At 41.8% G+C, this 12,367-nt stretch overlaps 2 protein-coding genes across 2 annotated transcripts; one reads left to right on the top strand and one right to left on the bottom strand.

Annotated features, from left to right (window-relative positions):
• Positions 1-35: 35 nt before the first annotated feature.
• Positions 36-1,956, bottom strand: coa3a (cytochrome C oxidase assembly factor 3a). Its single transcript, XM_069664874.1, has 2 exons — positions 1,752-1,956; positions 36-696 (listed from the first exon to the last, which is right to left on the bottom strand). The coding sequence occupies exons 1-2, from the start codon at positions 1,945-1,947 to the stop codon at positions 593-595; spliced, it is 300 nt and encodes a 99-aa protein (XP_069520975.1). The 5' UTR covers positions 1,948-1,956; the 3' UTR covers positions 36-592.
• A 422-nt stretch (positions 1,957-2,378) lies between these two features.
• cntd1 (cyclin N-terminal domain containing 1) lies at positions 2,379-7,535 on the top strand. Its single transcript, XM_069665143.1, has 7 exons — positions 2,379-2,547; positions 4,426-4,501; positions 4,599-4,770; positions 5,416-5,578; positions 5,652-5,796; positions 7,162-7,258; positions 7,422-7,535. The coding sequence occupies exons 1-7, from the start codon at positions 2,379-2,381 to the stop codon at positions 7,533-7,535; spliced, it is 936 nt and encodes a 311-aa protein (XP_069521244.1).
• Positions 7,536-12,367: the final 4,832 nt, after the last annotated feature.

The following is a 12,367-nucleotide window of genomic DNA, read 5'->3' as shown; positions in this document are numbered from 1 at the left end:
ATGAACTGTACAGTAAATAAAACTCTTTTGTCAGGACTTTATTTTTTTCTTGCATTTATACTTCACACTCGTGTTTTAAAAAAAAGATCAAATACTTTAGATTGTTATTTTATAAAGTTTCACTTCATCAACATAAATATGTTTAATGTTGAGCATGTTGATCTGTGTGTCATTTCAGCAGCGCATTCTCTGCTGTGAAGGCCACTGTAGATTTAACATCATTAACTGACTATATTTAGGAGTGTCCCCTGGCACTGTATGCTAATCACATGATCAGGGCTGGAAACTTGTCAGGTAAGATGTAATTCCTCTATAGTCTGGGCCTTCTGGGCAGCATGTTAAGGTCAGTGGATTACTCCTTCACACCGACAGGCAAACTTACTCAAAATCAATACACATCTAGTTTTCCAGCAGCAGAACCCCACATTACCCTACATAATCAGGAAGAAAGTCCAGCGCTGTCTCAACATGAAAAATAGCGGCCAGCCAGCCATGGAATATTAATCAGTGGCATCAGTGTCCATGTGAGTCCCTTCTCCGTTAAGTGCAGGACAGACACACAGTCCAAAAACTAGCAGGCGACGCATGCAGCTCAGTTGGCACCAGTCTTTGGTCCCTGCGTTCTCCGAAGCTTGGCCTCCTCGTCCATCTCATCCATGACCCGCTCCTGGGAGACTGAGTAAAATGTGTAGCCGTCTAGCAGGGAAGCAAGTGGTTAAGGGAAATATTTGACAGCAAGAAGAAAAATATAACTTTCGGTTTGTGTTGATTTTAGCGCCCCCTGTGGACAAAGCCGTACCTCTTAACTCTTAGTTGATTTTGTCCAGTACTTGCTTAAGTGGTGGTTTTAACAAAAAATCTAATCTTTAACAGTCATATGTATCACTCACTTTAAATTTCTGTCCTGGAAAATGTAAACAAAGCTTACATGCAGTTGATCACTTCACCTGACACCTACACCCACCAGCGGTTTCAGGCATTAAAAATAACTATATAGAAATAATCATGTCACTGATGGTCTGGTTTGCTTTTGTAGATCATATAGAGCAATCAGAATTAATTTCAGTATGTTTCAGAAGCAGTGAAAAACTCCTCACGGGAGCTTTAAGATTATTAGGTCAGTTCTGTTGGAATTGTTTTTGTTAAAAGTTTTAAATGTGTAAACCCATTTCGGCCAGGAAAATATAATGTATGATAAACATAAAATGTGTATATAATAAAACACATGAATTACAAAGTCAAAATTGATGTAACATCATGCAATTATGACGTACAGCAGTTTGTAATCACTTAAAAATAAACTTACCAAGACTGACTTAAAAATAATTATCATGTCCAACTATTTCTCTATTTTCATGACAAAAATTAGCTTAGTATGTATAAAACTGCAGTAAAATGCATGGTATTAATATTTAATATTGATTTTTTAATATAAAACAATCAACAGTGAGGAATTAATCTGGACAGCTAGCTGATTGTTAATTAATAAATCAGCTAGCTATGCACGCCAAACCGCCACCTGGAATACCAAGCTGTCATGTGAGCGTTCAGTGAATGAGGAAACTTTGTATTTCCTAAACATGCCAGACAATTAAACTATGGCTATTGACAATTAATTTACAAACACTCAGAGATAAACTAGCATGAGGCCTCATATTGACTTATTAAACAAATACAGAGTAACTTTAGCATGCTAAGCTAACGTTACATAGTTCACCTTGTGTTGACGCTAGTGCGCAGGGCAAGGATACAAATACCCAGAACGAGTGCTCCAATGGCGAGTCCTGTCACAACGTTTCGTGTCCGCAGCTTATGTGTTTTCTTCTTCCACTGTTCAAGCTCTACCTGTCGGATAAAATGCATCTGTTCTGGAGAAAGACCCGCTTTGGTCGGGTCAATCCTGGTTGCAGTGCGAGCATTTGAATCTTTCGGCGTCTTGTCAGCCATGTCCGCAGTCAGTGGGGCAGCATGAAAGGTTGTTCCGCAGCAGTTATATGCAAAGCTGAGTTCTAAAAGATATAATGAGCTGGTGTCCTCTAATTGCCCTTTGTGTAGCCCATCAGTATGTTGTGAGATCTGCGCTGAACTCTATGAGCGCCAACATGTACTGCTTGCGAATGAAACAACGTTGTGCACCATCTAAATGAGCCCCCACGACAGGTATGGTTCCTACTAGGAGACGGTGTCCTCAGATGAAAAGCGCGGGAACAACGCCATCTTCTGGAAAATATAGTAAACATACAGTTTTCTAATTTATTTGACCAAAAACTAAACATATTCCTCAATTTATACTTAATTGCTTGTAAAGGTAACATTTGTGTTGTTTTTTTTTGTCCAAAAAGAAAACCGTTAGTCCGTGTAAGTTAACGATTGCATAAATGGCGAAGAGATTCTTGTCTTCACCGAGTCAAAGTATAAGTTTCAAGTTTCGGGAAGCTTCTTTTGACCTACTCAAAGATTTTCTTATTAATCTCAACAAAAGAAACAAAGAGAACCTCAGCAGTTTATCAAAATGTAGTGGGAGTTTCAAAGATAAGAGACTAATTGGTAAGTAATGTCAACTTGTAGGCCTATACCATAGAGAGCGAGATGAAATGCGTAACATACAGGGGCCTGACGTCAGATTTTGAACTCTGTAAGCGTTTATAACCGTTATGTGATAAAACAATGAGCTTGTTTTATTCTATTTCTTTTCAATTTTGCCCAGTTACGTTATTAATATTGTGCAACTTCAAAATGTCTCATTTTTTCAATAGACCATCAAGGTAAGCCATCTATCATTAATGTGATGTCCACATCATGTGCTATCTATTGGTTTAATCGTCTTATATCACACACAGCTGTGACAATTAGTACCCTGCATACTTATTGCAAAATGGTCATCCCTCTAATTACATGAATGCACAGCTGTGTTTATAAACACTTCACTAGTACAGTCATTTAAACTAGAGTACAGGGATGCACGATATTGGATTTTTTGTTGATATCCGATATGCTGATATTTTCCAACCTTGCAGAGAACATCAAGTCTCCCCTGTAGTGGAATTGTGATCATGATTGCTCTAATTGTAGTGGCCCACTGGCAGATGCAGAAATAACATGATGCAGTGCTTTTTAAAATGTACACATTCACTGGGCAATATAAGAAAACTACTTTAACTTAGGGTATGTACAATATGCCATATTTATTTCAGTGTAACATTTTCTTTCAAATAAAACTGTAATATTCATACAACTTAGACAGGCTTCTCCTCGAATGACCGATGCTGAGCAACCATTTCAAATAGCAACCGTGCTGTCCGTTTCGGAAACTGGCGCACAGCCACATTATGTCAAGCTTTTAGGGAATCATCGAGCATTTAGGCATAATTAAAGTCTGTTTTATCGGCGGAAAATATCAGCAGAAGATATTGGCAGAAAAATGACATATCTGCCGATGCCGATATGTCATTTTCAAGCCATAATCTGCTGATGGCATGCCGATAATATCATGCATTCCTACTATAGTATGAATTAAAAAAGTAATGTGAGACTGTATCTGTTTGTAGGTACTATATTTACAATAACAGTTTCATTCTGCACACGTTTGAATAATTTTGCCAGTAGGCAGGACTGATAAAGCTGTCCAGAATAATCTTTGAATGGCCCACTAAGCCTCACAGTACCCTGTCATCCCTCTGAAGTCTTTCATACACCTGGAATTGTGAGCCCTGTTATTACAGAGGCCACTTCTCAACACAAACTGCTTAAGGTAGTAGAGTGTCCCAGCTGTCAGCACTTCAACAGAACAACCCTGCCATTGAGGAGGAGCAGATGGAAAGCAGTGTTAATAACTTGCATTGATCTATATATTTCCTTGTACTTGACATTTCTGTAAATATATTCATCGGGGCACCTCTATTAGAAGTCCTTACTCGCTGTTTCTTCAATGTGCCTCTGTTGGTGTGAGTGCTGGATTGGGAACCCAGCATGGTTGTGATTGTGTGTTACATACTTTATTTGCACAGCTCTGAACTGTTGTGTTAGATGCTGAACTTCTTCAGCACTGGAACTATGGTGATAGACTTCAGGCATGTTGGAACTACTGCACTGCTCAGAGAGATGTTGTAGATGCCAGTGAGTGCATCTGCCAGCTGGTCTGCACATCCTCGGAGCACTCTGCCAGGTCCTGCAGCTTTCCGTGGGGTCTCTCTCTCTAAAGTTTTCCGCACATCAGCTGTGGTCAGACATACATACACGCATTTAATGCGCCCCTTTTAATGCATGCATAATCCTGCTTTAGATGCATTTTTCTGCAAATGTATTTTGTATAATCTGATTATAATCAGCTCTTTCACAATCTGCTGACCTCATGAATCCACTCCAACAAAAACTCTTCTATTTTGTTTTCTATTTCTGCTAACCTGCACCCCTCTCCTGCCTTAGAATACATCCTCCTGATGACTAAAGAACTGAGACTTGATCCTCTGGTTGGATATCATGCCATTGAATTATTTCAAAGGTAAGAAGGAGATTGACACTTGCTTTTTTTGCCACTCCTGTGTGCCTGTGCAATATTGGTTTAGCCCTGCCTCTATTTATATAATTATCTCACCCAGGTTCATGGTTAGGCACCTTACGGATTTGTTCACCACACCCACACCTCAAGGTGCGACTGCTGGTCCACCGACAAGTTATGAGGGTGCTGTGTTTGACAAGCTCAAGGAGAAATTCCCTCTCATCATCTTCTCTTGTGTGCAACTGGCAAGCAAAATGTCTTTGCACAGTCATGTAAGTTCTACAGCCTCTGCAGTTAATACCTCTCAATACCCTGTGGAAAAATGTTTTTCTTATCAGTAGACAATGATTTTAAGATGTTTTTTTACCCTGACATGTTTCAACTGCTGTCTTCATGCAGTCTTTCTCAGAAGAGTCACATGACGTTGCTGTGACTTACCTTATCAGCTGTTATTTTAGGACGATCCAGCCGGCTGCTGTCCAACCGTTTCCTGAGAACAGCATCCCAGGTGTGGGGCTACATATATGCCCCCCTCGTCCCCGGTTCACTGCCCTTTGGGCCCGTTTCCCATGAACTAGGAAAAGGCCAAGATTGTTCGGTCAGAGAGCAACAAGTACCACCGTTGGATCAGGGAGGCCATTAGATCCGGAAATGGGTCCAAAGGACAGTGGACCAGTACGAGGGAGCATATATGTAGCCCCACACCTGGGATGCTGTTCTCAGGAAACGGTTGGACAGCAGCGGGTGTGATCTTCCTGTCAAATCTACATAAACAACAGCTGATAAGATACATCACAGCAACATCATGTGACTCTTCTGAGGAAGACTGCAGGAAGACAGCGGTCGAAACATGTCAAGGTAAAAAAACATCTTAAAGTTCAGTGAAGTCAAGATGATCTTTTTGCACCATTTTCTAGATAATCGACAACAATACTGCCGTGCGCTTTCTGCATTCAGTCGGCCACAGTGTTTCTAAACAGACTGTACTGAAATCAGAGCTGATGGTTCTGAAAGGGCTTGAATTCAGATTGAATGCCCCAAACCCCCTGACATATGTGGAAATCCTGCTGGAGGTGCTTGGTAAGTTTAATATGTATACACTATTTATATGTCACCAGAATTAAAGACCTATGAGTTGACTATTCTTTTGCAGGACACAATGAGCAATCCGTCCCTGTGGAGCGCCTGCATCACCTGTGCCACCATGTTCTCCAGTTCGTCAGCCTGCAGAGGACTTCCATCTACGACTCCTTGTTAGTGACGACCATTCAGTGTGGCAGCCCGTCCCCAGAACAGAGGTATTATGTGTCAATTAAAGCCAAGGTTTTCAGTGTTTGTGGACAGTTGGTTTCCGTCATGGTCGAGTGGACAAGCTGCAGGATTGAGCAGACCAGCTGGGAGCCGTCTATATTGTTGTGGTCTCTTGTGTTTCTTATGGCTCACCCCCTCGTGCACAGCAGTACAGCCTACTTTCAGCGAGGTCTGTTACTGAACGTGTAATCTGTATGTAGGCAGGGGACGTGGATTTTAGGGATGGCAAGTGGTCTGGTTTCCGTTTGTACTACGCTTGTAGTCCGAGTAATATTGACCAATATCAGCAGGCTGCGGCATGTGCAGGAACAACAGTCCGCGTGGAGAGCGAAAGAAGGCGGAACGATATGCGCCGTATTGACATCCCGGCTCCCATCAGTGGCTATCTGACAACGATTTATTAATCTCTATTAACAGACATCTGCAGCAAGTTCAGCTAACAATCTGTTTTAGATCTGAAATTCAGCTTGAGACGAATTCCCTGGACGCTGTGTCATAACAGCCGTTCAGCGTTCAGATTTCCAGACTTCCTCGAATGCATCAGAAATGATCGATCTGACCTCTGTTCAACAAGCAAGTATTTTTAAAGTTGTTGTTGCACAGACCTGCATTTTTACTTTTGAATAATCTGCATCATGATGAAATTTCAGCAAAGGTAAGACCCGTTTATTAAAGTCAATCACAAGAAAAACGGGTTCTTTTTCTGTAAACAATGCAGCACGCGGAGAAGGAAGTCTTGACTGGGAGTCGTTAATCGCTAATCGCTGGCTACACGCCCGACATGTTCACCGTTGTCCCCAGAGGCTATATCGTCGTCAGACTATAGCTGATGGGATCCGAGATTGTTGAACGTGAAATAAATGATTTTTTGTCCACCTAGAGGCGGCAGAAACAACTGTGAACACATTATTGACGGCTTTTAAGATGACATTGCAAACGGTTCCATATTTCCATTAATTTGGTTGTTTCTTAAATATCTCCTGATCCACTCCTAAGGGAAATCTCTGGCTCTTTGGCTGCCAAGTGCTCCCCCATGTTTATCAGATAATGTTGTCTAACATATGGTGCTGGGTAGGTAGTGGATGGTTAATTTTTTTAGAGCTTTTTTGGCTGCCTTTTGTGGCAAAACAACACCATGAAGGAGATTCAAAAGCACGCAGAACAGGCCATTTAACCAAAACCAAAGGCTCAAAAACAATTAAAGGATCTGTGGAGCGGAGGAGAAGTAAAGACACAGCTGGTTATTGTCCTCTTTTGACCTCTTTCTTATTCCACACTGTCTTTTGATTCTCTGTTTATATAGAAATATTTGCTAAAGCTGCTTCAATACTAAATGAACCCTTTGTAAACAGAGAGAAGTTTGTGACAGTGACTGAAGACTGCATGCTTCTTGGTGTTGGTGTCATCGCTGTGGCTACATTCATCCTCCATGTCAGGAAATGGGAACAGGTGAAATACTCTTTAAGTATTAAACCCCTACAAATAGTATGTAGCCTGTATCAAAGCATATAAAGTCATCTACCTTGTCCAATGTTATCGTGTCCTTCATCTGTCACAAACACCTTCCCTATGAACTATTTGATGATCTCGCCTTTCTGTTGATGCATTGCAGGTCTTGGGAGAACTGAGTCACATCACAGGAATCTCACAGAGAAGCATCAGCGATTTTGTGTGTGTGACATTGATGCACATTGTCCGAGGCAGTTCTCTTGTACCATCAACCTGACTCGCTCGATACCACTTTATACTGCTACTGTTTTATTTGTTTTCCAGTTGTATAGTTGTTGCAGAACTAAAAGAGATAAATAGATTAAAACAAAACATAATCTGTGTAATGACATACCTGTAAGGAAATAGTGCCTTAATCACTACAGAGTGAAAGTATAAATAATATTTTGCATACTGATGTATGGCTGGATCTCTGTTATTTTGCCACCCTTGTTTTGATCTGCAATCGGCCTCTTTTCCAGACGTTTGTCCTGGACTGCTTGACATTTTGATTGAGTACTAGTTCAATATTCAAAACATCATTGTATCATCCACGTTCAGATTATCTAGCTGTCCAGCAGCACTTGTTCTCCTCACGACAGTGCTACTAGTTCCTTCCTGAAGACCGTCCCCCTCCCTGTTTGCCTGCCTTTAACAGAAGCTGGCCCTGGGAGAGAAAGATAGGCCGGTCAGTCGTGTTCTCCAGCTTCCTTTAAACTCAGGTAGATGTTTGTGTGTCCACTGAGTGCTCTGTTGACTACATGCAGTTGCCTTTTTGGCTCCAGGAGAGAGTTGAGACTGCATCTATCACTGCTAACAGATGCTCTATCTGAAATTGTTGATGTACTTATATGTGGCTGCAGGCTATGCGGACTATGAATGCTGTTAGAGAGGCTTGTGGAGGCTGAGCTTGACTGAGAACGTGTCCTTGGAAAGACGATCAAATCGCTCTCTCCGTGTGTGTCCTGCCTCGAGGCTAATGAGTCATCATCTTCCTCCTCCTTCTTCAGATTCACTGGACAGTATATATCTAATGTGGGAAGATGTTGGACATTGTTAGTACCTCCTAGAAAGTTGTCTTGAGTCTCTATACTGGGAGGAAGCTCAGAGTCTATGATCCACTCTATGTTTGTTTTGTTGAAAAGGTGTTTCATCTTGTTCTTGCTCTTCAGGATGTCTTGGCTTTCTGTTTGTTTGCTTGCCTCCCCATGGGTGGATCCGTCTAATACTCTGCCTTTCACATGCTCCAACCTGTGCTTGCTGTGATACCTTGCAGGGTGTACTTTATTACCTCGGAAAAAGGAGATGCAGGAAAGCTGCGGTCCAAAAGAAATCAAACATATTGGCTCGCAATAAAAGCACAGTAGATATAAAGCTACAGTTAATATTATGAAATAGCACAGAAGTTCAGAAATAAATTGGTTTTGAAACACACCAGGTAGTGAGAATACTTGCTAGTTGCATTCTGCTACAACCTGCAGTGCAAAAACCTAGAGAACTTCCATCTGGATGCCAGGGAGGCCTTCCCTCTGTGGGGAATCTTTGAAGTCATTGGCGAATCTGGAGGTATGCTCTGGTTACACTAGAGATAGCTTGAAGGCAGGACACTGAGCCTTTCTTCTGTGGGCCTTCTGGCTCTGAAGAAGCACATTTCCCAGAGCTGCAGGGGGAGGACTACAGGGGGCAAGCACAGAGGTTTTGGAGTGTCTCGGAAAGCTTAAATAAAGGGTGGGGATGGGTGCTGGAATACTAAAAATGTGGTGATGTGCTCTGAGTATGTCCTTCAACTGGTGAATTTCTTATTCTTTATATGGTGTGTTAAAAAATGTTATCTTTCAGGCCTTCCTTCTTGCAGCTGACATGAACTGCGATAGTGTTGAAAAATCTGCATGCAGGGAATCTCTCATTTCATCTCGGTATCTACCCTCTCTCTTTCCAAACTTTGATCCTAATTCTCACAGAGCACAGATCGTAAAGAGGCGATGAGACAGAGGATGACAGCGACAAATTTATCCAATATTTTGCAGCTGTCAGTTCCTGATTTTCTAACGTTGTTTCCAAAACATATTCAACCCCCCTCTGAGATTTTCAACACCCTGCCGCTTTTAGATACAACGCTGAAACATAAAGTACTTTACAGTAGCTGGGATCTAATTACAACAGAACAGATGGCAGATAGGCAGTGTGGAAGAAATGTTTATGCTCGGATACAATCAGGTGTGAAATAACCCTGGTGAAAGCAAGACTGCAGCAAGGTGTAATACCTGTATCCACTGACGGGTGTAGTGTCTGTGTGGTAGGATGCTACTTTGCTTTGAAACCACACATACTTACTTATTAACAAGTGAAAAAGGAAACATTGCTTCTTTTGAAAATGTAAGTATGCAATTTATTAGTGTAGATGTGTGTTTTGTTGTCTGCAACATTGCCATTCTGTTTGGTGTGTGTGTGTGTGTGTTTGTGTATGCGCGTGTTATGCAGCTAATATTAAAGTGCTAATCTCAAAGACCTCAGTTTCTTTCTCTTTGGCGCCATCTCTGGCGATAAACGGTAATTGCGGGAGCACACTTCCCAGATATCCAGACAGTGTTGCATGCTTAGCTCCGCCTACCCTCTCTGGCAGCTCAACCACTGCTGGGTGATGGAAAACGCGTCACTAACTGGGCGCCGCTTTTTTTCCACGAAAGTCGCCTCAGACACCCTTTCTGTAATACTGCAAATGCAAAGGCTTTCATCAGTGGGCCATCGGCTCAATCACCATTGTGTTACCTCATTCAGCAATATATAGTGACTTAACAGACATTTATTTAAATGAAAATCTTCCAGATTATCACTTTAAATTAACTGTACAGTCCTTAAGTACAACTGCCTAAAAAAGTACCTAATAACAGAACTTGAGTAAAAAAAAAAGATCAACGACTGTGAGATACTTTAACTTTGGTTCAAAGCTGAAAATATTGACACATCTTCAGTCATCATCATTGCCGCCTCATTAGCTATAACTGATAGAAACAGTCCCTGTGATCTCTCAGTCTGACATTGGCTTAACTTGTGAGAGTAGTTTAAAAGACACCTACTGCCGTCACACATGCAGCAGTGCCAGAGGAGCTGGAGCTCCTATAGATTAGCAGGAGATCCGGGGCCAGCATTCATTGAGTCGCTCTCTGACTTCTCTGGCTCCCCACGACTCTGCTGATCTCTCTGCAATCTCGTGTTAGGCCCCATTAATCTCGCCTCCCTTTGCTGTCTGTTAAAGAGCAGAGCAGAGCAGGCTGCTCGCTAACCTTTAGTGTTTTTTCATTCTTTATTTTCAGGGAGAAGAGAAAGTACAAGGGAAGACAGAGGAGGCTCTGGTGGGATTTAATGCAATGCCAGTGGAAGCATGCGGGTTTTCCAGAGGTTGGCGGGGCTCAACCACTCGGCTCTCTGTGACCACCTCGTCCATCACTCTCACTCTCACTCCGACAGAGACCCGGCAACACAGCACAGTTTCCAGGGCCTCCCTCAGGTATTTCTCATTACCATTTGCAGAGAGGGAACCTTTTAAAGTACAAATATGTCCTCTGGTGGGTTTATTACAGCATGTCTGCCAATTGCAGGATTTATTTAGTTACATCACTCTCCAGCTGAGATGTATGATGTTGGCATGTCTTAATACTGCCAAGTTTTCAATGTGGAGGCAAAGGATGACATTCTCTCTTACAGACTCGTGAACTATGGTTCATGCTAGTAACGCTAGATATTGTAGAGAACGTCGTCCTCCTAGTCAAAAAATTGAAAAGCTTGACCTCAATGAAATGATGAGCGAGCACTGAAAATATAACGTATTACTAAATAAAGCTATGAGAGCAAAGAGGAAGTTTGACAGGGGGAAAGAGAATTGGTTTACGCTGCCTTTTCGAAAACTACCAGAGGACATAAAGGTCATAAAAACTGTAGGTCCAACAAATCTTTATGGAGCTTCCTGACAAGAAGAAGATATACAAACCAGAGGAGCTTGAGAAATATAATACAGTGGGGGTCTCCAACCTTTGTTCATCTGAGAGCTACTTGCTCGCCGTAATTGCTGGTGGCGCCCCATGTTGATTCTTTTGTCGACTGAAACGTTGCTACCACAGACGAGGCACACACACTTGTCCTTCACATTCGTGAATAAAAACGTTCTTTCCCACTCCACCCGTGGAAATAGTATGTTATCTGCTTTTTCTTGGCGTGGCCGCCTTCGCTGTTCATCTTAAGTCTGGTTAAACAGGCTAACAGCACCGAATTCCTCACTAAGCTCAACTAGCGTGCAGAATAACTGACCCAACCTGTCAATGGAGGTTGCTGCAACATTGCTGTGATTGGTTTAGACGTTGACAAACTTGCCAGGAGCATCACCGTTTTATTGACAGCTGATGGGCCTATCCTATTATTTGTATTGGAGGGGGTGGGACAGTGGGAAGAGGCTTTCAAGGTGCATTTAATGTCGATTTTTTGTACAGAGTCTGTGAACCTCTCGGTAAAATCCTAGCAACTGCCACCTGTTGGAGACCCTCTGCTATAGATTGAGCAAATCCTCATAAAGTGACCTCACCTCATGGAGACAACTGTAATGAAAGGTTTAACCACTTTAGTTCATATCTGAATACAGGCTGAGAATAAATCCCTGGATAAGAGAATAAGTAGATTACATTAATGCCAGATAAGCACATTATAATTAACTTCCTAACCGGTTGAATCAGCATTAATATGGTGGCCCATAAAAGGGCGTTAAAAAATGAGCAGCAGTCATTTTAACCACAAACATAATCAATATAAATGATTCTCCATATATTTAAATCTTGCATTTTCCATTGAAATGACCCTTTCAACAATGTACAGTTAAATTATGATACATTAATTTGAAGCTTTAGGTCAGCTGAGGACCATTTAGCTTGAATGCCATAATCAAGCACTGTGTGTAGCTTATTTCCTCCTTTACAGCATCCCTGATTGTAATTCAGGCTGATGGGCCTGTAATTTTATTGACTGATTGAGGAAGAGGTCAGGTTAATGTCCAACACTGGCCAACCTTTTCTCCATCTATCA

Source organism: Semicossyphus pulcher, unplaced genomic scaffold (assembly GCF_022749685.1).
Source record: "Semicossyphus pulcher isolate SPU_LCO1_2020_fin unplaced genomic scaffold, fSemPul1.0.p SCAF_16, whole genome shotgun sequence".
Taxonomy (NCBI): Eukaryota; Metazoa; Chordata; class Actinopteri; order Labriformes; family Labridae; genus Semicossyphus; species Semicossyphus pulcher.
The sequence above is the reverse complement of the archived record's forward strand: the minus strand, read 5'-3'. Positions and strand labels throughout refer to the sequence as shown.